Raw genomic sequence first — 24,421 nt, 5'->3', positions numbered from 1 at the left:
GAAGGAAGGAAGGAAGGAAGGAAGGAAGGAAGGAAGGAAGGAAGGAAGGAAGGAAGGAAGGAAGGAAGGAAGGAAGGAAGGAAGGAAGGAAGGAAGGAAGGAAGGAAGGAAGGAAGGAGGGAGGGAGGGAGGGAGGGAGGGAGGGAGGGAAGGAAGGAAGGAAGGAAGGAGGGAGGGAGGGAGGGGGAGGGAGGGAGGGAAGGAAGGAAGGAAGGAAGGAAGGAAGGAAGGAGGGAGGGAGGGAGGGAGGGAGGGAAGGAAGGAGGGAGGGAGGGGGGGGGGAGGGAGGGAGGGAAGGAAGGAAGGAAGGAGGGAGGGAGGGAGGGAGGGAAGGAAGGAAGGAAGGAGGGAGGGAGGGAGGGAGGGAAGGAAGGAAGGAAGGAGGGAGGGAGGAGGGAGGGAGGGAGGGAAGGAAGGAAGGAAGGAAGGAAGGAAGGAAGGAAGGAAGGAAGGAGAGGAACAAGTGGCCACAGTGCAGCAAAACACCCCTTTGCATTACTCTCCTGGGCTGTATGAGATTGCAAAAAAAGAAAAAAGCACAAAACAGCCCCACCTTAAACTGGAGCATGCCAAAATGCCTCTGCATTCCTGGGCATTTGGGTCTGGTTTTCTCTTGCAAAAAACCGGGTTAGCTTTTGGTAAGGCCCTAAAAACCTGGCTATGTTCCGGAGCCTGGCGCACTTAATGTGTCAGTGGTCGTTTCCTGGCTGTATTGCTAACTGGCCAAGTATCTTGCTCCTATATATATATTTAAACGTTTTAGCATTTTTGTTTTAAAACGTCTTAATATTTTAACTGTTTTACACACAGAGAGAGAGAGAGGGAGAGGGGGGGGGAGAGGGAGGTTCAGTGCCAGCAGGATTTTAACCATCCGCACGAAGCACCAATTGGTACCTATTTATCTACTCACACATATTTTTGAACTGCTAGGTGGGCAGAAGCCAAGATGAGTGATGGGAGCTCCTCCCGCCACAGTGCTAGAACTTGAACCACTGGAGCAAAGAACATCTCCAGCATCATTAAGCTACAGAACCGTTGTGTCTCTTAACCACTGGTAAAATGTACTTAAGAGATCACTAGGATTTCAGTTGCTAAGTGATACAATCACGTAACCTCTTTCTTTACAACCAAATTGCTTAGGAAGTGAAATTCCAGCCTGAAATATGGTCATAAGTAGAGAACTACCTATAACTTGACTTATGACTGGCCCAGTGGCCTACAGATGAAGATGCTTGCCTCCCATTGGAAGTTTGAGGGTTCAATTCTAGGAAGTGACACATTTTCCTATCAGGGTACAAAGAGAAAATATCTGCTGAGAACTCCACATAGGCATCCGGACAGAAAATTCTCAGTTCCATTCCAATTGCACTAACAGCAATTCCAGTTGCTTGAAGTTGTCAGTCTGGTTAAATCTATGGGCTTAAGGGATATGGTTACAATTAAAACAAAAATCTTTTGCAGTTACCAACTATATCTGGACCACTACCAGTACCAATACCATCAATCACCTATATATGGAACACTACAAACAAGGTAAAGACAATATTTAGGGAGGAATCCAGGAATTTGTTTCAGCTTTTACCAACAAGGACCCTAACAAAGATCTGCATTTTCTTCCGAATAATGAAAGCCCAAATCTGCAGGGGGCAATCACGGTGTATGCATGTGTATATATTTTTGTTTATGGATGGTTATCATCAGGATGGCTGTAATGGTGTTGTCTTCATCAGCTTCTGCTCTACCAGGGTAATCCAGAGGATGATTAAAACACACACACACACACACACACACACAATGGTAGACATGGTCTTTTTGTGTGTTCTGTATTCAACGAACATTAAAAAATGGGCATAGTTTTCAACACACTGATGCAGCTGCCATCTTGCCTTTTGAAAACCATTCCTTACAGATTCCCCTATACTGTGTACTTGTGTCACATCCATCTGCCCATGTCTTGGGAAGCAATGGGCAACCTCCGTGTGGTTCATTCTGGGTTACATACCCTTCCCATAGGAATGAATTCCTGAATTCCCCTGTACTTTAAAAAAAAACTTAAAAAGAAGAAAAAAAGGACCATGCAACTAGCATCGTATCAAAATATATTTTATTCTGGACCTCTTTCGGATCTGATTCAAATTACACTTGTCAGAGCAATACAATGCAAAGGGAAACCTGCAACAGAAAAATGTGCCTGGAAAAGGTTTAAGAAAGAGAATTTTAGGGGTGGGAGGGAGAGAAAATCATTGTGATGTGGAACCAAAGTACATCATAAAAGGTGTAATTAACATGGGTCCAGGACAGTATAGAACATCTATATCAGTCTTCTTTAGACAATAAATCATGAAAACTGAACAATAAAGTCTTTCTGAACAAGTAAAAAAGCAAAGAAAAAAAAACTCTCATGTGGGCTGGTTTTACACTGGTATACATTTGTAATTTAGCTGGATATATATCTGAAGAAATGGCATAGACATTTTTTATCCAGTAGCTATAGAGATAGGATCACAAAGTAGACCCCAAAGATTCATAACTCCAGATTCAGCCTTTTTTTTTTACAACTACGTCAAAGTCAGGAGAGAAGGAGAAACCATTGGCAGGAAGAAGGGGGGGGGGAAATTGAGATCAATTGTGTGTTCTAGATCACTGCCCTGTTCACCGCACCCTTTTGAGAAACAAGATTGCAAAGCACACCAGAGAAGCAGTAACTAAACAGGTTTTCCTGAATTTGTCCACAAATGGGAAGAAGGGGAAAAAAAACCACACAACCCAGAAAGCAACAGCCCAGGTGATGATAAAAACCATGCTTTTGTTTGATAGACCTCAACATATGGAAACCTAATAGGCTTTGTTGTAATGTATGCTGGACAATCTTACAGCATTGACATCTGTGGCTGTAATTATTTATGAATTTGACAATTAGGCATCTGCTGTATCTGGGGAAGTACCAGAAAAGCTGTAGGTTTTTCTCCGAAGAGTAGGTTCAAAGCAGTTCATCTCAAAAACCTTTGTCCAAACCTAGAGCTCTCTTTAGCCGTCTTCCTGCTCCCTCTGTCCCAACATCTGGACGTAAATCTTGACATACAGAAAGCCAACAGAACAAATACTTGAAAGAAGGCTATTTCAGAGAAGCAAGAGAAGCAGTTCAGCAGCTGACACGGAGGTGGTAAAAGTCAAAACGCAACACAGAATAAAATCAACACAATGTGGACTCTTACGATGTCGTTCAGCGTATCTGCACATCAATCCTTTTAGACGTAAACTTCTGTTACTGCTCATGTGCCACAATGCTGCCTCCTTTTGGGAAAATTCAGAATCCTTTTCTTTTACTAAAAAATTTTTCCACTTTTCAAATCCATTCACAAATACTGGAAATTCCAGAAGCCCATGCTAAACCAATGTTACTTTTTGCTCACTGCTTCTTATGCAAACAATTTTTTTTTTAACATGAGAGCTCCTCCTGCAGCTAAAATTGGAGACGGGTGTCTAAATATCCAAATGCACTTTTCCCTCCTTTGCAATTACATATTTCATGGAAAGTTTGTAGCTTTAAACTTATCTTTTTTTTCTTTAAAAACCATACCTGAACAATGATCATTTTGCAATGCTGCAGTTTTGATGCTTTCTGAAAACCAATTGACACAGCATAAAAATGCAGAAGGTTTTCTGGGCTTTACATATTTTTACTCCTGAACCCAGGAAATATAAGGCGGTTGCATTTTTTTGTTTTCAATATGCTAACACTGCAAAAAATATATCAGTAAATAAAATTCAAATTGGTATAAACTTGTGATCGTTTTCCAAATTATTTAGCTTACCATAAAAATCAACACTTTTCCAATTTGTTTTATCCAATTTATTTTCACCCTGCTTCTCAAATCTGTATGCTTCCCACAGACTGATTTGGTACTAAGATTCCAGAAAGAGGCTCAGAGCTACAGGCCTCATTGTACATTTAAAATACTTAACCAATCAAAAAAGGCTTTCAAAGGTAACATTAAGAACCCTAAATTAGCTGCCTTTCAGCTGGTGGCCCCAAAATATATTAGAATTACAACTGCCCACTTTTCACTATAACTATCCAGATGGCTGCAAATTGTATGAACTTATTCCCACAACTTAGTAATCTAGGAACTAGATTGGGAATGATGCCCTAGTTTTAACCCAATAACCTAAGATAAGGAGATAGACATTTTGTCATAACCACACCCTAATGGTCACTATCTTATTTGACCACAATGGAAAGGGATTTTCACCCATTTTTCATGCATCACCCTTGCTGTCCAAAACATCTTAGCAGTTAACAGATGTTCCCAATTTTTCCCCACAATTAACTTATCCAAAATAGGTTATCCAAATGTTAAATGACAAGCTACTTTAAAACAATCCGACAAACTTCATCCATTGTAATAATTGGTAAATATTACCTTCAAAATATTTTTTGGCTTTGTTATTTCAAGAATGAACGTTCATTTTATGAAGGCTGTTAACAGCCATGAAGCCCATTTCAATCTGTGCTTCAGATTTTTTTCTCTGTGGCATGCCCATGCATAAATCAGCTTCCTTAGTCTTGGCAAAATTCAATTTCTAGTCATGGTGATTGGGAATTCAGGCAGCTGTAGATCAATGATCTTAAGCGTATCAGACTGGGGAAGCCAGATCTAGATTTTAACTAGTATCAGGGTGGAATCAAATCATGGGAAAGTGATATCCCTAAAGTTGCATTGCTCTAGTTATTCTGCTTTTAGAACCTATGTGGGCACACAAGTTAAAAACGACGGTGGGAAAGTGAATGACAAATTAAAAGAATAGCCAATGAACACTGTGGCATTTCTCAACAGCGCTCGCCACATTCCTGCTAGTGTCGAAAATAAAATATAAGGTGGAGAGACCTTACAGAGTTATATCCTGCAATGAGGAATGGCAGCTTTGGGGATTTTTCCATTCTCTTTATTCTGCCTTGAGTGTTTGAATTACTCTTTTTATTGTGCTTCCCCTCCCCCCTTCCCCCCCCCCTTTCATACCACATTCTGAAAGTTTTGTCTTACTGAAAAGAAGGAAGTCAGTTCACAATTGGAGCAGCACTGTGGCACGTTGAGGAAAAGACAGCAGTCAACAGTTGGAGAGTTCCAAGCTTTCAGTTCAATGTCTACCACACAAACAACCACAATACATCTGGCCCTTTTCCCTACCGCAACAGCTCTTTTTTTAAAAGCTGGGCTGCTTGCTAACTCCTCTCCTCCCCAAGTGACCCATGTTATGGGATGATACAGGAGAAGGAAGCAGCTGCAGTCTGGAGGGAAGAGAAGAAAGATGTACAGAATAAACAGATCTGATGAAAGAAAAAAAAATAATCTCCAAAATAAAGCCAAGGGCTACTATCCTATTTCCTATAAAATACTCTTTTTTAACATTTATGATTTATAATGGCATGAAACATAGAAAGCCTGGGAAGGTCTGCAGTCCATGGGAATGAAGTTATTTTTGCCTGGTTTGGGACTTGGGAATTTGGAATGTGGCTTGTGGAACTCAAGAGCAAGACTGAAATCTAGCCCACCAAAATAAAAAAAAAATATTAAAAAAATCTTCCTTGAATTGTGTTAAAAGCAAAATTATGTAAGAAGGAGGAGGGGAATCAGCCCAGGATTTGGTTGATAACACAGCTGTGATAATGAAGCTTCAATAAAGTCTACATGCTATATCATACTTAAATGGCTAGAATCAAAACCAACCAACCAAAAAACAAGAGCTAAACAGTTGCAAAACCAGAAATATGAAACGTTGCTGTGGAATCTTGCAGCTGTGTCAAAAGACTTCAAACACCATCTCGTTTTTATACACTTTTTTTTGAAGTAAGCTGAAACATCAGTTCAAGAGCTTGTATGAAAAACGAACAGACTGTCCATATCAAAATACAAAAGTACTATCAAGAATCACCTCTGACTTTTTTTTTAAAAGATTTAAGTTCAGTGCAATTGACATTTGTGTTGCTAAAGGAAAAGAAAATGCTGTTTAAATATACTCAAAATAAAAATCCCCAAAAAACACATTTGTGTCTATTCCTGGGAGCACAGTTTAAAATTATTGCACAGATTTTTTTTACATATTTAAACTTTTAAAAAATTATTTTAATAATGACAGAGGTCAGCCACAGTCCTGGACCTCCAGCGGTAAAAAGCAAGGTTTTTCAAGTGCCAGATACTCAACCGGTTAAGTTTCTTACGTACTGTAATTTACAGGGAAAATGATTTAACCTCTTAAGCCTATTCCCAAACCCTATAAATACATACAGAGGTTTCGTTCCTTATGGGTGTAAATCTTTCTTTTCTTCTCTCACAATCTGTGTATAACTTTATAATCCCCAATTAAGAGTAACCATGATGGTGTATTATAAATCATTTACAAATTGTTGTGGTTGCCTTACCGAGCAAAACTCTACTTGCTTCAAGATCTGCTTTCTGGGCATGTACACAGAGGTGGCAGAAGTCAATGCTGGAAGAATGTACTTCATAAAGAGGGGGATAGGATGCAGTGCTCTGATTTAGCAAAAGCCACAATAGAATAGGGAAGATTGAGATAAGTCTTATAAAGAAAATGGAGTTACTGAAGAAGCAGCAGTTCCTCTCTTGGAATTTAGATCTTAAGCTGGATCTGAGGTCAATGAAGCTTTGGTGTGCATTTCCTTGCCCGATATTTAAAAAAGAAAGGAGACAAACGTTGTAATGATGTCTGGAAACACATACATTGTCAAAACAAAACAAAACAACCCTCATCAGAAAGAGGGAAAGGAGAATTCAAGATGGTGGATAATTTAAAAATAAAGGGAATGGGTTTATATCTTCAAAAGAGAGGTCCAAGCTTTGTGTTTATATGTTGCGCTGCCTACTGGGAGAAGTAGCAAAAATGGAAAAGATAAGTTTAGTATTTCTGCACTGTGTTGCTGTGACTGAAAAGGAGTTCCGAAATGGAGGCCTTAGCAAAGCAAATGAATACAAAAGCATTCCTTTAGGTAAAAATCAGGTGAAACCTTAAAAAAAGCCTGTACACCTTTTTTTTTTTTTTGTTTTAAGAAGTTGGAAGCTGCATAAGACATGAAGCATCAAACCGAGACTGGAACAGGTCAGCTGTTATACTGTACGTTCCCAAAAATAGTTGCTTGCGATCAAATATGAGCGGAGTTAGTGTGTAAAAAGGAAAAGCAAGACTTGATGTAAGAAACCGGACACTCAAAAAGTGGCGATCATATTTTCTCCTGAAAAAAATTTAGCAGCTTACACTTAAAATCTAAATTTGAAGAGTGGTGTGGCGAAGAGAAAGGAGATAAGCACACCGAAAAGAAAAAATAATAATAATGGGGGAACGAGGAGGAAAAAATCAATGCAAGGCTGTTTTCTAGTATGGAAGCTCAATAGTTGAAGAAGCATGAAGCAAAGAGTTTTGCAGGGGATGTTCCCCTTTTCCTTTGACTTACAAAATATGAGGAGCCGTTCACTGGGAACTTCACCAGCCCAGTGGAACTTAATCCCTGCTGCAAATATTGCTGAGTTCCAAATATCTTTTGTGGAGGGGTGAGGGGGAAATTTTCAGGGAATCAGTATCTTGAACGTAGTAAACAACTTTCCCCTGCTTCAGAAAAATCTTAGCAAAGAGGCTTCAAATACGTTTTTTGTACAAAGGGGAAGAAAGAAAGAAAAAGTAGTGTCCCCAAAGGCTGAAATACTTCCAACTGGGTACTTGGTGATACCGAGTAAAGCTGGAGAAAGTTTGTAGAGAGTTAGAGCGGAAAAAATTTGCCCAAACTGAGAATGAGACAAGTCCTTTATCTTTTCTCTACTAGTTCAATTTTCACAGAGCGGCTCGAACGTACTACGATCGCGGTTTTGACGAAAAAGAGGCTCCAATTTTTTCCCCCGGTCTGGCTTAAAACTTGGAATGTACAGACCACAGGTGTTGGGATTACCTGAGCCTACCTCCCATCAGGGTCTATCACCTCCTCCCCCAAGATCTGAATACACAAAGGCTCACCACCCATACCATTGAGTTGACAGGATTGCCTACTGTAGCTATCCTATTTCAAGTTTCAGTTTATGTGTCCTCTTGCATTTTGTACACTCTTAGGGCCCGGCAGAAACGTGTCAAGTTGAAGACTGCTGCTTTCTGGAGCAGTCATCGCCAGTAAGAAGACTTAAGTGCAACGTCCGAGTAGCTTGTAAACTATTGGATCTGACGATACAAGATAAAGGAATGTTGACCCTCATTCTGTCAGGATGGGCTTTCTTTGTTTTCTCTCTCCTTAACTAAACTGGAAGCAGATCTCTATGTAACACTTGCCAGATGGCTATAAAGTTAAATATTAACGAGGACTTCAAAGAACTGCTGAAAAGATTCCCCTCCCTCCAATTCTTAGTGAAAAAGATCTACCACCGCCCTAGAAAGGATTTCACATCCTGGCTTCAAGCATCAGTAAAACGTTAAGAGCATGAGGAGAAGAAGCAAAGAACCCAATCACTGTTGCAGGGCTAAGCAAGTTGGTTCTCCCTATACATGAAAACTGTTCATTACCTATTCGGGTGGTGGGGAGGGATCAGAAAGAAGAAGAAAAAAAACAACTTCCAAAGTTTCAAAAAAGGGTAAAAACAAAGAAAAAAGGAGAAAGAAAACAAGGAGGGGGGGGGGGGAAATAAGCCATACATGGCTTTCCTCAATCTGATACTCTCAAAGGGCTGCTTGCATAATTCAGTTCTCTTTCTCTCTTGTCCTGTTTTATTTTTTATTTTTTTTTTAATTTCTTCCCACATCCAATTTTGTTTGGGGTGGGGGGTGGGGGGTGGGTGGGTGGGCTGCAGCAAATTCCAGCACTTGGTGAACAGGCTTCACAAGCTGTGACATCACTCTGTCATCTTCTTCAGGGTATAATCTTTTGCTTTTATTAAAAAAAATGTACAGTACATGTATTTAATTATTTCATGTTTGGCTGTAGTGGACTGGCCATGGTTCAGTTGGGACAATAGCAGTACGTGGGTCGTGGGGACAGTCATTTTGGCTATGTACACATTCATAGTCGGTCCATGGCTTCCAACTAGTAGCGCTATTTCCGTAGATCTAGTACGCAAACCTGCAAAGAGGTAGGAAGAGGGGGGGGAAAAGGGGGGGGGAGAGGGAAAAGGGGTTTCAGAAATTTATTTAGGCATTAGATTTGGACACCAACAACAACTCCAAAAGACTGGGCATCCTAGGATACAGAAATTGTGCACTTATTATACTCACTACAATATGAGGAGTCCTTGGTGCTCTATCAGCTTGGCTGTTTCCTTGCAGACATTTCATTACTCAAATTAGGTAACATCATCAGTGCTGCTAGGAAGTTGGGTTTTGCTCTCATTTTATATTCTAGTGTCTTGCCCTGCATGTGTTGGTTAGGAAAGTGTGCCTTTTCAGTGGCAGGTCTGTAATACCTCTGTAATATCCTCACCAGTGAAATATGCGTACTGCCATATTTACTTTTTGACAAGCGAAGTCAATGGCGGCGGGGGGGGGGAGCAGCTCATCACTCAGGTTGCCGGGTGCCTGTGTGGGCGGAATCCATGGGTCTCTGGTGGAGGGGGGGTGGGACTGGGGTAGGTGCCCTCCTTCCTCCCTCTCTCCCATTGTCCCTCCCTTCCTTCTTTCCTTTCCTCCTTCCTTCCTTTGTCCCTCCCTTCCTCACATTGCAGGGTGCCTGTGTGTATGTGTGTGTGGGAGGGAAATCCATGGGTTACTATTGTGAATGGGCAGGAGGGAAACCAAACTTTGAGAAAGAGACGGGGGGGGGGGAGGTGTGTGTGTGAGCAGGGATCAATGCTGCTTTCAGGTGATAAGTGCTTCTTCAGGGCTCAGCAGAGGTGCCAGGATCAGTGCTGCTTTCCAGGTGATTGGTGCTTATTCGGGGCTCAGCAGCTCCAGCTGGAGCCTGGCGCGGAGCCTGGCGCTTCCGCTGAGCCCTGTCAGCCCCGAAAAAGCGCCGATCAGCTGCAAAGTGGCGCTGATCCTTGCTGAGCCCTGTCAGCCCCGAAAAAGCGCCGATCAGCTGCAAAGTGGCGCTGATCCTTGCTGAGCCCTGTCAGCCCCGAAAAAGCGCCGATCAGATGCAAAGTGGCGCTGATCCTTGCTGAGCCCTGTCAGCCCCGAAAAAGCGCCGATCAGATGCAAAGTGGCACTGATCCTTGCTGAGCCCTGTCAGCCCCGAAAAAGCGCTGATCAGCTGCAAAGCGGCGCTGATCCTTGCACTTGAGCCCTGGCAGCCCCAGCACCGGACTGCCATCTCCCTCCCAGCCTCCTCACTGGCCAGGGCTGCCGCTGGGAAGCCATTGACCTGCCGGGAGCTCTCTGTGGACTGGAGCCCATCGACGGAGGTTGGGGCTGGCCGTATGGAGTTGCCAGCTGATCAGTGCGTACGGCTGGCCCCAACCTCCCCTGACAGGCTCCAGTCCACGGAAGAGCTCCTAGCGGGTCGGCGCAGCAAGGCTGGTGCATGGGCGCAACGCGGGGGGGGGGGGGAGGCGACGCTGTGTACCACCAGCCCGGTGCTCGCATACCACCGGTTGAAAAGCCCTTGTTTAAGTGAATCAGGCTTCCCCATTGATTTTGCTTGTTCAAAAGGTGATCACGTAACCTTGGGACACAGCAATGGTCATAAGTATGAACTAGTTGGCAAGCATCTGAATTTCATTCATAGGGCTGCTACAAAAGTTGCAAGCCTGAAAAATGCTTGTAAGTCACTTTTTTCTAGTGCCGCCGTAACTTTGAATGATCACTAAACGTACCGTTATAAGTCAAGGACTACCTGAATTAGTTCTTTTTAGGAAACATCCTAAAGGTATGATAGGGGATTTTTCTTGACTGAGGGATTTCATGAGAAGTTCCTTCAACATTTATCACCTCTTCAAAATTCTTGGCTTCATCTTGCTTACGATTGTCTTGATTGCTTACCGTTTTATTTTTATTTTAAAGTAGTAAATAAATTGTGGAGGGGAAAAAATATCTACAACTCCAAGCATACCCTACATTTTGTACAGAAATAAAGCAGGATCTAAGCATACCCAACACATTTGGATATTGGAATATATCAAAAGGAATCAAGGGCTAAGATCTCAATTTTGCTTTACTTACTGAACCATCTGAAGCACTCGCTCCAACTTTGTCTCCTGCTGCATTCCAGCAAACCTCAAAAATGCCTCCTGTCCCCCGGTAACTATGCACCAGAGCACCCGTCTAGAAAAACAATATAACCAAGAGGTTGGGATATAAAACAATGACATTAAAGTAATAAAAGTGTAAGGTAAAAGGTAAAGGTTCCCCCGCACATGCGTGCTAGTCGTTTCCAACTCTAGGGGCTGTTGCTCATCTCCGTTTCAAAGCCGAAGAGCCAGCGCTTGTCCGAGGATGTCTCCGTGGTCATGTGGCCGGCATGACTGGATGCCAAAGGCGCACGGAACACTGTTACCTTCCCACCGTAGTGGTCCCTATTTTTCTACTTGCATTTTTACGTGCTTTCGAACTGCTAGGTTGGCAGAAGCTGGGACGAGTAACAGGCCTTCACTCTGTTACGCGGCACTCGGGATTCGACCTGCCAAACTGCCGACCTTCTGATCGACAAGCTCAGCGTCCTAACCCACTGAGCCACCGCGTCCCTCACAAAGTGTAATAAGCATCAACTGATTATCTCTCCTGGCACGTATGCATTTCCTGGCACGAATGAACATACGTATCAGGAGAGACTGGAGGAACTGAGTATGTACAGCCTGGGGGACAGAAGAGAAAGTGGGCAGATGACTGAAACCTCTAAATATATTAAGGGTGTAAATAAGGTTCTAGAAGGCAGTATTTTCAATATTAAGCAAAAATCAAGAACAAGGGGGCATAACCTCAAGAGGGAAGTTCAAAAGTAATGTTAGAAATTATTACTTCACAGAAAGAGTAGCAGATGCTTGGAACCAATTTCCAGTGGAAGTAATTGTTCAATCATTGGTTTTAAACATGGCATAGGATAAACACATGCCCATCATCCAACAATTTTTTTAAAAAAAAAATGAAGTAAAATTCAGGTCTTTTTCTGTTGTCAGTTTTCTATTTTTCTATGTAACTCAACCCCTTCATGGATTATTGCCTTGTCGTGGCGAAGGGGCTTGTGTAATTCAATGAAGCTATGAGCTATGCCATGCGGCATATGAGCTATGCCATGCGGGAAGGTCATAGCAGAGAGTTCTGACAAAACGTGATCCACTGGAGAAGGAAATGGCAACCCACTCCAGTATCTTTGCCATGAAAACCCTATGGACAGTATCAAAAGGAAAAAAGATATGACGCTGGGAGATGAGCCCCTCAGGTCGGAAGGCATCCAATATGCTACTGGGGAAGAGCAGAGGGCTAGTACTAGTAGCGCCAGAAAGAATGAAGTGACTGGGCCAAAGCCGAAAGGACGCTCAGCTGTGGATTTATCTGGTGGTGAAAGGAAAGTCCGATGCTGTAAAGATTTTTTCTCCATAGGAACCTGGAATGTAAGATCCATGAATCAAGGGAAGCTGGACGTGGTCAAAGACTGAACATCAACATATTAGGTATCAGCGAACTAAAATGGACAGGAATGGGTGAATTTAATTCAGATGACCATCAGGTATACTACTGCGGGCAAGAATCCCTCAGAAGAAATGGAATAGCGTTCATAGTCAATAAAAGAGTAGGAAAAGCAATACTGGGATACAATCCTCAAAATGACAGAATGATCTCAGTTCGAATCCAAGGCAAACCATTCAATATCATAGTAGTCCAAGTCTATGCCCCAACCACCGGTGCTGAAGAGGATGAAATTGACCGGTTCTATGAAGCCCTACAGCACCTTATAGAACTAACACCAAAAAATGATGTGCTTATCATCATGGGGGATTGGAATGCTAAAGTAGGAAGCCAAAAGATAACCGGAATAACAGGCAAGTTTGGCCTTGGAGTACAAAATGAAGCAGGGCACAAGCTGATAGAATTTTGTCAAGACAATACGATGGTCATAGTAAACACTTTTCCAACAACCCAAGAGATGGCTTTACACATGGACATCACCAGACAGTCAACACAGAAATCAGATTGACTATATGCTCTGCAGCCAAAGATGGAGAAGCTCTATACAGTCAGTAAAAACAAGACCAGGAGCTGACTGTGGCTCAGACCATGAGGTTCTCGTTGTAAAGTTTAGGCTTAAACTGAAGAAAGTAGGGAAAAGCACTAGGCCACGCAGGTATGAATTAAATCATATCCCTGTTGAATATACAGTAGAGGTGACAAATAGATTTAAGGAATTAGATCTGATAGACAGAGTGCCTGAAGAACTATGGACGGAGGTTCGCAACATTGTACAAGAGGTAGCAACTAAAACCATCCCAAAGAAAAAGAAATGCAAGAAAGCAAAATGGCTGTCTGAGAAAGCTTTGCAAATAGCTGGAGGAAAGGAGGGAAGCGAAAGGCAAGGGAGAAAAAGAAAGATACACCCAATTGAATGCAGTATTCCAGAAAATAGCTACAAGAGATAAGAATGCCTTCTTAAATGAACAGTGCAAAGAAATAGAAGAAAACAATAGAATAGGGAGGACCAGAGATTTCTTCAAGAAAATTGAGAGAGATGAAGGGAAGGTTTCATGCAAAAATGGGCATGATAAAGGACCAAAATGGCAGGGACCTAACAGAGGCAGAAGAGATTAAGAACAGGTGGCAAAATTAGACAGAAGAACTATACAAGAATGAGCTTAACGTCCCTGATAACCACGATGAGGTGGTCACTGACCTCAAGCCAGATATCCTAGAATGTGAAGTGAAGTGGGCCTTAGAAAAACTGAGCAACAACAAAGCTAGTGGAGGTGACAGTATTCCAGCTGAGCTATTCAAAATCTTAAAAGACGATGCAGTAAAAGTGCTACACTCAATTTGCCAGCAAATTTGGAAAACTCAACAGTGGCCACAGGATTGGAAAAGATCAGTTTACATTCCAATTCCAAAGAAAGGCAGTGCCAAAGAATGTTCAAACTATCGCACCATTGCACTCATTTCACATGCTAGTACAAGTTTTGCTTAAAATCGTACAAGCTAGACTCCAGCAGTATGTGGATCGAGAACTACCAGAAGTACAGGCAGGATTTCAAAGAGGCAGAGGAACTAGAGATCAAATTGCCAACACATGGACAAAGCTAGGGAGTTCCAGAAAAACATCTACTTCTGCTTCATTGACTATGCTAAAGCCTTTGATTGTGTGGATCACAACGAACTGTGGCAAGGTCTTAATGAGATGGGAGTACCAGACCATCTTATTTGTCTCTTGAGAAACCTATATGCGGGTCAAGAAGCAACAGTGAGAACTGGACATGGAACCACTGACTGGTTCAAAATTGGGAAAGGAGTCTGGCAAGGCTGTATACTGTCGCCCTGCCTATTTAACGTATATGAAGAGCACATCATGAGAAAGGCAGGGCTAGATGAATCAAAAGTTGGAATTAAGATTGCTGGGAGAAATATCAACAACCTAAGATATGCAGATGATACCACTCTAATGGCAGAAAGTGAAGAAGAACTAAAGAGCCTCTTGTTGCGGGTGAAGAACGAGAGTGTAAAAGTTGGATTGAAACTTAACATTAAGAAAACCAAGATCATGGCATCTGGCCCTCTCAATTCCTGGCAAATAGATGGGGAAGAAATGGAGGTAGTGACAGATTTTATTTTCCTGGGCTCCAAAATCACTGCAGATGGGCACTGTAGCCAAGAAATTAAAAGACGCTTGCTCCTGGGGAGGAAAGCCATGGCAAATCTAGACAGCACACTAAAAAGCAGAGACATCACCCTGTCAACAAAAGTGCATATAGTCAAGGCTATGGTCTTCCCAGTTGCAATGTATGGCTGTGAAAGTTGGACCATAAGAAAGGCTGAGCGCCGAACAATTGTGACCTTTGAGCTATGGTGCTAGAGAAGACTCCTGCCGAGTCCCTTGGACTGCAAGGCGATCAAACCGGTCAGTCCTAGAGATCAACCCTGACTGCTCTTTAGAAGGCCAGATCCTGAAGCTAAAACTCAAATACTTTGGCCACCTAATGAGAAGGAAGGACTCACTGGAGAAGAGCCTAATGCTGGGAAAGGTTGAGGGCAAGAGACGAAGGGGACGACAGAGAATGAGGTGGCTGGATGGAGTCACTGAAGCAGTAGGCGTGAGCTTAAATGGATTCCAGAAGATGGTAGAGGACAGGAAGGCGTGGAGGAACATTGTCCATGGGGTCGCAATGGGTTGGACAAGACTTCGCAGCTAACAACAACAAAACCTAACAATGTACTCAAAGCAATATGGAAATAATTAATGGCCTAGCTCAGGGGTGTCAAACTGCTGGCCCACAGGCTGGACGCGTCATCTGGAAACTGCACCCACCCTGTTGCTGGCAATGGCAAAACTGTTCTGATACATTGCGCGACGCCATGTGATGTCGCAAGTTTGACATGTCTGGCCTAGCTGATCTTTCTGCAGCAGGCATCAGTAAAATACAGTGCTGGATAAATCTGTTAGGTGTTCTCAAATTTTGTCCCAAAGCAGGAAAAGTGCTTCTTATATTTGTCAACAGCTCCTTAAGTCTTTTCTGGGTTCACTCATGTTAGTTTCCTGGATACCCAGGAAAAAGGTACAGCTTCTTTTAAGAGACTCTGATAAATACAGCAAGGACAACATCCCCAAGCCAGCTCTGGAAACTTTCACTATGTTAGAATTGAATAGATGGCGGAGAAAGTGCAAAACATTTCTTAAGTTATTTACAGATGGATTTGGCTTTTTGCTGGGAGATTGGGAAGAGACAAAAATCACAGCAGTCAACTTTAAATGTTTAAAAATGGAAGAAAAAGACAGGGACTGTCTTCACTGCCTTATCTGTAAAATGATCTTCAGTGGTAAGGAATATCAATGTCATTCCTCCGTCTTTCCCACTGAAAGAATCCTTTTAATATAATTGTCTGATTAAGGCCATGAGAAACGTTTAATAAGTAAGAAAAAATAGACCGATAAAATTACTAATGCTCCAGGAGACATACCTGTGTGTTCCAGATGTGTACACATTTGTCGAAAGAACCACTGGCCAGATATCTACCATCAGGACTGAAAGCTACACTGTACACAGGTTCTTGATGTTTCGTCAAGGTGTGGATGCAAATTCCTCGGTCTACATCCCATAACCTTACTGTAGAATCAAAGGATGCACTACCAAATGCAAGAGGAGAACAATTAATTATTAGTTTTAACTAATATATATATTTATTCATAAAATGTACGTCCCACTACAATTGTGAAAAGACTCTTTGACGTCCAAATGGAACATCATCTCTCTCTCTCTCGGTGATCACTTTGCAAAACTGGCTGTTACTCTCCATTTCTTAGAACTTCTGAGTCATGGAAAAATGTGGAATACTGTCCATGAGAGGGATGGAAATTCTGCCTACTTTGAATAAGAAAAGCAATTACATCAGTTCATTTTATATCAAGCAGCCACAACTTAAGTGACATTCAGCAAGCAAAGTAAAGGTGAACTTGGCTGTTGAAGCAGTCAGCAATGAAGTGTGTCAGAAGAAGGACTTTGTGTTGTAACTCAAGTACATGATGCTGAATCCTGGTGCCATGTAATATATAAGATTGCTATGGTTAGCTACATGATGACTGGGTATTAGGACCATCATTCAAAGCATGCTACTACAGGGCATCTCCTCCCTGCCTAGTTTATATTTTGGAGAGAGATGGGAATTTAGGCAATTTAGAAATTCCTACCTCTAGGAAAACCAACCTCTGTCAGTGTGGTGGGTTCATTAGCATATGCTTACTAGCAGGATAAGTAGGGGCTGGCAATCTATGTAAAATGTAAGTTACTATGATTCCTTTTCAGGTGTGCCTTAAAAGAATATTTTAACCAATTTACAGGTGGATCTCCATTTACAACCAATCATTTAACGAATATTCAGAGTTACGATGGATGTCCCCCAAACTATTTACGGCCTGTTTTTGAAGTTACATATGTAACCCCTCCCCTGCAGTCATGTGATCACATTTTGGGCACTTTTCAACTGATGTTTACAGCTCTATGCAGCATCCTGTAGTCACAATCTGCAATTTGCCTGTTTCCAGCAAAAAGACACCCATTGAGGAGAATTTATTTGCTTAATGACCACGGCTTTCACTTAACGCCTGCTACAAACAATGTATATAAAAAAAAGTTCCAGTTCCATGATGTTTATGAGCACAATGGCATCATAGTTCTGGGGTCAATTATAGTCATAAGTTGATTATACCTGTAATCTGATTTATAAAATTGGGAGAACCTACTTACCGTTGATTTCAATGCATTTAATAAATGTGAATTTGATTCCTTGTTTAGGTTTAAAAAGGGGCAGCTATCTTCCCCCCTGAAATTCCACATATATTCATGCTACCTTATATGTTAAAAAGCAACGGAAATATAAAAAAAATATTAAAAGAATTTCAAATCAGGAAAGGGATTGGTGGTGGTAGCAAAACCACAAGGTTCTTTAGATGTAACCTGAGTTAACGGGATTACACGTTAAAACTCTAAAGGAGTAGAAAAAAGAAAAAGGAGAAATAAAACCTCACAGCAAGAAGGATAATATTTCTGAGTACTTTCCAAATTTTCATAGAAAAATTCCCAAGCAGAGTTGAGGAACCATTTCTACATTTAAGAGGCAGAATGGCGTGTGGTGTCTATATTTAATCTCAACAGAACTAAGCCAAATTATTGGTTTCATTTTTTTTCCCTCCTCCATAGGGAAAGCTTACCTTGCTAACATAAGATTGGCGTTTGGGTTGTTTGTTCCTGGCCCTGTAGGACTCCATTTGATAGTATAAATTTCTTTGTTGTGGGCCTGCAGATCATGAACGCAGCTATCTTGCTTCATACTCCAGATCTAATAGAAAAGTGAATAAAGAAAGCCACAATCGGCTTTATTTAATTCTAGGTAAAGATGTTTTCGTAAATCTTTTTAAATGTTTTTTTTAAACATACAAGCAAAACAGTAAAAGGAAAAAAGGAGTATTTTAATTTGTTTTTTTTAAAGAGACAAGAAACCCATTTTATACCTCAGATACGAGATAGCGATTTCAAAAACAATCAATGGAAGTTTTATTTTTAAAACATGGGCTTTTATTTGGATTCCCATTTACTGAAATATCAGCTTAAGGCTGCTTTATGTTAGAAAAATAGAACTGACACCTTTTTTTGTGACTATTTTTTAAGAGCACGTGCAATTTCTGTAGGAAAAGACACAGAGTGATAAAAAGGCGTCAGCTTTCATCCCTCACTCCAAGCAAGCTGATCTGACTTCCGTATTGGTAGGAGACTCTACTTCAGTGATGGAAAACCTACGACGTGCATCTCAAAGGTGACATGCCTCGATGTTTTGAGTGACGCATCAGCTGTCACCAACATCTAACAACTATTCTCGAAAGCACCTCCCCTCTCATGCAATTTTCAAAAGCTGCAGAGGCCGTTATAAGAATGGGCTATGCTCTTGCATGGCTCCTGGAAGTCATTAGACAGAGGCGTGGCCTCCACAACGTCCAAAACTTGTTTGAAAATGGGAATGTGCTTTCATGCAATCTTAGGAAGTCATGGAAGAGGAGTGAGCTGCACTCACAGGCCTTGAAGTGTGTGTGTGTGTGTGTGTGTGTGTGTCGGGGGAGATAACCTTTTGAGAGGCAGTGGTGGCTCTAGGTCCGAAACTGCTGCTATTCGGAGTGACCTAGATTGGGGGTGGGTGGAGACAAGAGAAGTTTTCTTTTTTTTTAAATTTGTGTGTGGTGTGTGTGTGTGTGTGTGTGTGTGTGTGTGTGTGTGTGTGTGATACAACAGCTGAATCAAGTTAGGCCTTTTCTGAATTTTTTGACAAAAGGTTTACCATCACTGCTCTACTTTCTGAGGCCTAGGGTAGAAGCTGAATGTTCATCTTCTCACAGTGTGCCCCCCCTCCTCCTTCTTCTTCCTCCTTTTGCATGCTATTAATTTTTGCAAGTTTAGGAACAGGAGTCCCATAGCAGTTGTAGGGCTCAGCTGGATATAGGCACCTAGGACTCCCACCGTGCAATCATGCAAATATAGAAATAAACATTGAAATGACGAGGGTAGATGGGAGAAAACTGTTTTCCCAATGGATTCCTCAAGAGGAATCACCCAGTGTAGCAATGCGCTTTTACCTTTAGAGTCATGTCATCGGAACAAGAAGCCAGGAGATTACCAGTGGGATCCCACTTGATTGCATTTACTTCATTCTGAAAATAAGCAGCAAGAGAGAGATTGGCATCTCGCTTTTCTTTAGAAAAGAAACAGCAAATTAGGGGGAAAGAATGGTCTCCCAGCTCAGGAAAAGAAAAAAAGAAAAAACAGGAAGGGGATTTTTATGTCTCCAGAGCAGTCTAAGACAGGGACAATATAGAAAATATAATGAAAAATGTCTGCCTAGAAGTAATCCCAGGACAGAGGACATACATGGGAGAATTGACTGAATCTGCATGTTGGCGCTTTACAATAGGTTAAATCTTTAAGGGGCCAGTATCATAAAACACATTTATTAAAAAGTAATTTAGAGTCCAGGAGACACTTCTCTGCTGTGGCTCTTGCTTTTTGGAATATCTTATCCCCTGAGGTGAGGTGAGATTGGCTGCCACCCTTCTGACTTTTCAAAATCACCTTTAACACCTGGTTTTGCCAGATGACCTGGAACCCAATGGAGGAGCTTCACATGGAAAGGGTTGGTTAATTAAAAGCTAATCCCATCTACCCCTCCCCACCCACTCCCGGTATCCTAGTCCCTCCTTTGCCATTTTGTGTTAATGATGTTATTTTATCTGCTTTGTTATCCAATGATTTTAATATTTTTATGCTGTAAGCCGCCAAAGTTGTTTGATACAAGATGGGCAGCAAATACATTTCATAATAAATAAATTTAAAAAAAATAGCCGGAAGGTGTAGGAGATGACCAGGCTGAGCCCAAGGGAGGGGTCAGGTGCGTCATCAGTCACAAGTCCCTGCGCGCCTGCAAGAGATCCAGGTCCAGCCCACTTTGAATGCCTCTCTTATCTTCCGCCCATTTTCCTTAACCGTCAGTTGGTCAGATTCTTGCTTAAGAGCTTAAGCTTGCAATAAATTTATACTCATTCGAACTGCCTGAATCTCTTGATTTCCCCAATGCTTGACAGAGGGGTGCTTAGTACTGGGGGTCTTCACTTTGTTCTAGTTTAGTTTCTCCCCCGATCAAGAACGTCCTCTAAATAATATCACCATAGCACTACACAACTTTCACAGCAACAGCAGAAACGTCATAAAGGATGTACAAATCGCAGGAATTGAACGGTGTATATATAAACTTTTGCTTTCCCCGAAGACTAGCTGAATTCATTCTCAGAACATGTTTGATGTCTATAGAAAACTGACGCTTTTTTTTAAAAAAATTGGGAACTGTATGACTTTTGACAAATTCTACCTAAGACAATTTACATACGGGGAAGAAAAAACACCAACCTGGGCTTCAACCTTTGTTACCACTGAGGTCTTCCAAATAGGGAATTTGTAGGAATTGTAACTCAACACATCTAGAAGATGCATGGTGGGTTGGGATAAACTTGTCTGAACAGAGTCTCTTTACTTTGCTTCACACATGCAGCTAACACTACACGGATAACAGCTAAAGGAAAATTACTTACTGTGTGGCCCTGGAAGGTTTTGATGGGTTTATCTTGACCTAATTTGCAGACATGAATGCACATATCTGTACTACAGGAGGCAAACGTGTTGTTGCTCTGCCAGTCAACATCTAACGCTGGTGCTATTAGACAAAAAACAGAAAGAAAAAACTCAGAAGAAAATCAATCTTCTTTGCAATCATCAGCAAAGGAAACCGATGAGATGCCTGGCCAGTTTAGAGTGAATAAAATTTGGGCTTCAAAGTACAAGGCAAAGTTCATTTTGGAAAGGCTCAAAGAGAGACTGGTTTATACCTGAAGAAGAGCCGTGAATATGACAACTAATCAGAATCTGTATTATCGAATTTGTCAAGATTTATATCCTGCTTTTGCTCCAACTCAAGAGTACATGGGAAATTCCTACACTACAATCTTCTTACAAAATCATAACCTAAGAACAGGGGAAGCTGGACTGTGGTATAACCACAGGCTATGCCAGGGGTAGGCAACCTTGGCTCTTTTATGACTCGCGGACTTCAACTCCCAGAATTCCTGAGCCAGCTGGCTCAGGAATTCTGGGTGTTGTAGTCCACGAGTCATAAAAGAGCCAAGGTTGCCTACCCCTGGGCTATACCAATACCATACTGTTCCCATCTTTCCCATGTACAAGTATCAGCGACAACATTTATTTGTGAAGGTCTCCAGACATTTTGGAACTGACTTAGTGAAATATTTGCATTATGGAATAATTAGCTGTAAAGTGGAAAGGTTTTTCACTCCATCACTGAAGATTCATCATATGAATCAATTAGCATGGAATAAAGTATAGGAAAATTGGTATGCCAAATGTACTATTTAGCACTGAAAGAATGCAAGTAGTCCTCAAACTGTAGTGGCAATTGGGACTAGGATTGTTGTCGGTAAGTGACGTGGCTATAAAGCATAATGGGACAGGACCGCTGCTGAGAGGGAACAATCCAGGCAGGATCAGTTGCTGTCATAGCTCCAAGACGCACAGGTTGTTAAGTGGGAAAGACTGGGAGTCCCAAGTAAGGAATATGAAAGTGCCACAAGGGAGGGGGGAAAGACCCAGCCCAGGCCAGCCATGGGTGTTGGACATGATGCATGAGAGAGCAAGCACGGAAGGAGTGTGAAGGAGTGTGTAGTGCATGTGAAAACCACTCGATAGCCAAGTCTGAACTGGTTGCCAGGCCCCCAAATTTTATTCATTTGACTAGGGCTGGGGGGCACTGCAAAAGTCAGAATTTTTAAGACAGGTTGTAGGTCTCTTTATTCAGCACTACCATAACTTTATATGATTGCTGGACAAATGGATGTTAAACAAGGACTACCTATATAATGAAATGTGAAGATTATAAATTATTATTTTAAGTAAAAAAGCCCATCAAGAATTGAGAAACAGTCTGTTATAAAGCGTTATTGGTAGCAATGCTAATTAGAAAAAAATGATTCAAGAGAAAGTAGATTACACCAGTTTCCTTTCTCTGTCAATAGAAGACAGATGCTTTATTTTTAAAAGAGCCTCTAATTTTCTCACAGCTGAACTAACTGGAATACCAACTTGTAGAGTGCTGTTGGAAATATGTGCCAATTATAAACACACACACATGTACTACAAAAAAAGTCAAAAACTATTATTAACTAAGTCACAAAACATTGGCTTATAAGCTGTTCCTTTTTTTAATAGGAAGAGAAAATACATACCAGAATGGAAAGGAAACTGCTGTTTGGCTTCTCCAGTATGTGCATCCCAAATAATTGTGGTCTGAATTAAAAAAAAAAATAGAACAAAAAACCATAAAATGGCTTTACAATTTTGAATATTTTTTAAATCGACCAAATCAACTAAAACAATGTTATTTACAGGGCTTTTTTTCTCATAGAACGCTCAGAACGGAGTTCTGGCACCTTTTTTGGATGGAACCTTGCAGGATAGGCAAGGTGGGTCGTAGGACATGTGTGAGTTCCGGCACCTTTTTCTTTTACAAAAAAAGCACTGGTTATTTAAGACTAAATTTTCTAAAGAACAGATTCCCCTTGAAAAGCTAAGGAGTAGAAGGATATAAATTGTAGGCTTTCTTTATCAAAAAAGCTTCCCCTTCACTGTCAGATGTTACTTGTATGTTCTAGGTTTATAATTATTGCAAACACAACTTTTCGAACTCAAAAAAAGTAAATTGGGCCTCAACAACAACAAAAAACGTAACTCAGGGTTGAACTGTGGGACCCTTGGTGAGGTTATTTTCCTGCAGAGGTTTCTTACTCCAGTTAGGTAACATCTTCAGTGCTGAACCTCAGTCTTGTAGCACTGAAGATGCTACCTAGTTGGTAAATGAAACACCTTGCAAGAAAACAACCAAGCTTAGAGAGCACCAAGGACTCCATAATTTATGCCTATTAGGACTATACAGATAGTTCTTGACTTACAACCGTTCGTTTAGTGACCAAAGTTTCAACACCACTGGAAAAGTGACTTATGACCATTTTTCACAATTACAACTGTTGCAGTATCCCCGTGGTCATGTGATCAAAATTCGGGGGGAAGGGGGGCGCTTAGCAACTGGCATGTATTTATAACAGTTGCGCTGTTCTGGGATCATGTGATCCCTTATTTGCAACCTTCCTAGCTGGCTTCCAGCCAGCCAAGTCAATGGGAGAACCCTGAACTGCTTAACAACTGCAGTGATTAACAACCGCAATGATCCACTTAACAATAGTGGCAAAAGGTCATAAAATGGGGCGAAACTTGCTTAACTGTCTTGCTTAGCAACAGAAATTGGGGTCGTAAGTAGAAAACAGGGATGCGGTGGCTCAGTGTGTTAGGATGCTGAGCTTGTCGATCAGATGGTCGGCAGTCTGGTGGGTTGAATCCTGAGTGCCGCGTAACAGTGAGCGCCTGTTACTCATCCCAGCTTCTGCCAACCTAGCAGTTCGAAAGCACGTAAAAATGCAAGTAGAAAAATAGGGACCACTACGGTGGGAAGGTAACAGCGTTCCGTGCGCCTTTGGCGTCTAGTCATGCTGGCCACATGACCACGGAGACGTCCTTGGACAAGCGCTGGCTCTTCGGCTTTGAAACGGAGATGAGCACCGGCCCCTAGAGTCGGAAACGACTAACACGCATTTGCGGGGGAACCTTTACCTTTGCCCACAATTTATTTAGAAAGACGGGTGGCATCACGAGCTGCTAACAGTAAAGTGAAACAGCTAATCACCTGTATTCTTTCTAAGGAACACTTCCATTTTGTGTGTTCCACACCCTAAACTATCTTCATAATTTCATCTGCAACAATATATTTCAAATAAACCAAGGTCGTCTTACCTTGTCCACACCTGCACTTAAAATGAAGTTCCCCTTCTTATTCCATTTTAATGCAAATATGGGACCTTTATGCTGTCCTAATGTGCTGGCGAGATTACCTGAAAATGAAAGGATCCCAGTTATATTTTACCTGATTTTACAAAAAGTCCTTGAAATAATTCCTCCTGTCATATTTTATCTTTTTGAAAGAGGAAAAGAACTGATAACGTTGCTCTCACCATCTTTAGTCCATATCCTTGCAAAACCATCATACGATCCTGTTGCTAGGAGTGTACCTTCACTCTGGAAATCCAAGTATAAACATTATTCTATTACTACGTGTTTTAAAAGTCTGCAATCTTCAAAGACAGCAT

The 24,421-nt window shown here is 41.6% G+C and overlaps 1 protein-coding gene across 3 annotated transcripts in view; it reads right to left on the bottom strand.

The window, feature by feature from the left end:
- Nucleotides 1-1,522: 1,522 nt before the first annotated feature.
- Nucleotides 1,523-24,421, bottom strand: part of TBL1XR1 (TBL1X/Y related 1) — a 239,898-nt gene continuing 216,999 nt past the window's right edge. For all 3 annotated transcript variants that reach the window (XM_081328269.1, XM_081328270.1, XM_081328271.1), the window contains 9 exons: nt 24,287-24,350; nt 24,069-24,166; nt 22,451-22,511; nt 20,747-20,868; nt 19,241-19,315; nt 17,828-17,955; nt 16,081-16,246; nt 11,146-11,247; nt 1,523-9,112 (listed from right to left, as the gene is read on the bottom strand). In XM_081328269.1, coding sequence (XP_081184395.1) covers nt 9,086-9,112; nt 11,146-11,247; nt 16,081-16,246; nt 17,828-17,955; nt 19,241-19,315; nt 20,747-20,868; nt 22,451-22,511; nt 24,069-24,166; nt 24,287-24,350 — 843 coding nt within the window. In that variant the 3' untranslated portion in view covers nt 1,523-9,085. The remainder of the gene's footprint in view (nt 9,113-11,145; nt 11,248-16,080; nt 16,247-17,827; nt 17,956-19,240; nt 19,316-20,746; nt 20,869-22,450; nt 22,512-24,068; nt 24,167-24,286; nt 24,351-24,421) is intronic.

This window comes from Vipera berus (assembly GCF_964194415.1).
Source record: "Vipera berus genome assembly, chromosome: 5".
Classification (NCBI taxonomy): domain Eukaryota; kingdom Metazoa; phylum Chordata; class Lepidosauria; order Squamata; family Viperidae; genus Vipera; species Vipera berus.
This window is presented reverse-complemented; position numbering and strand designations above follow the sequence as displayed.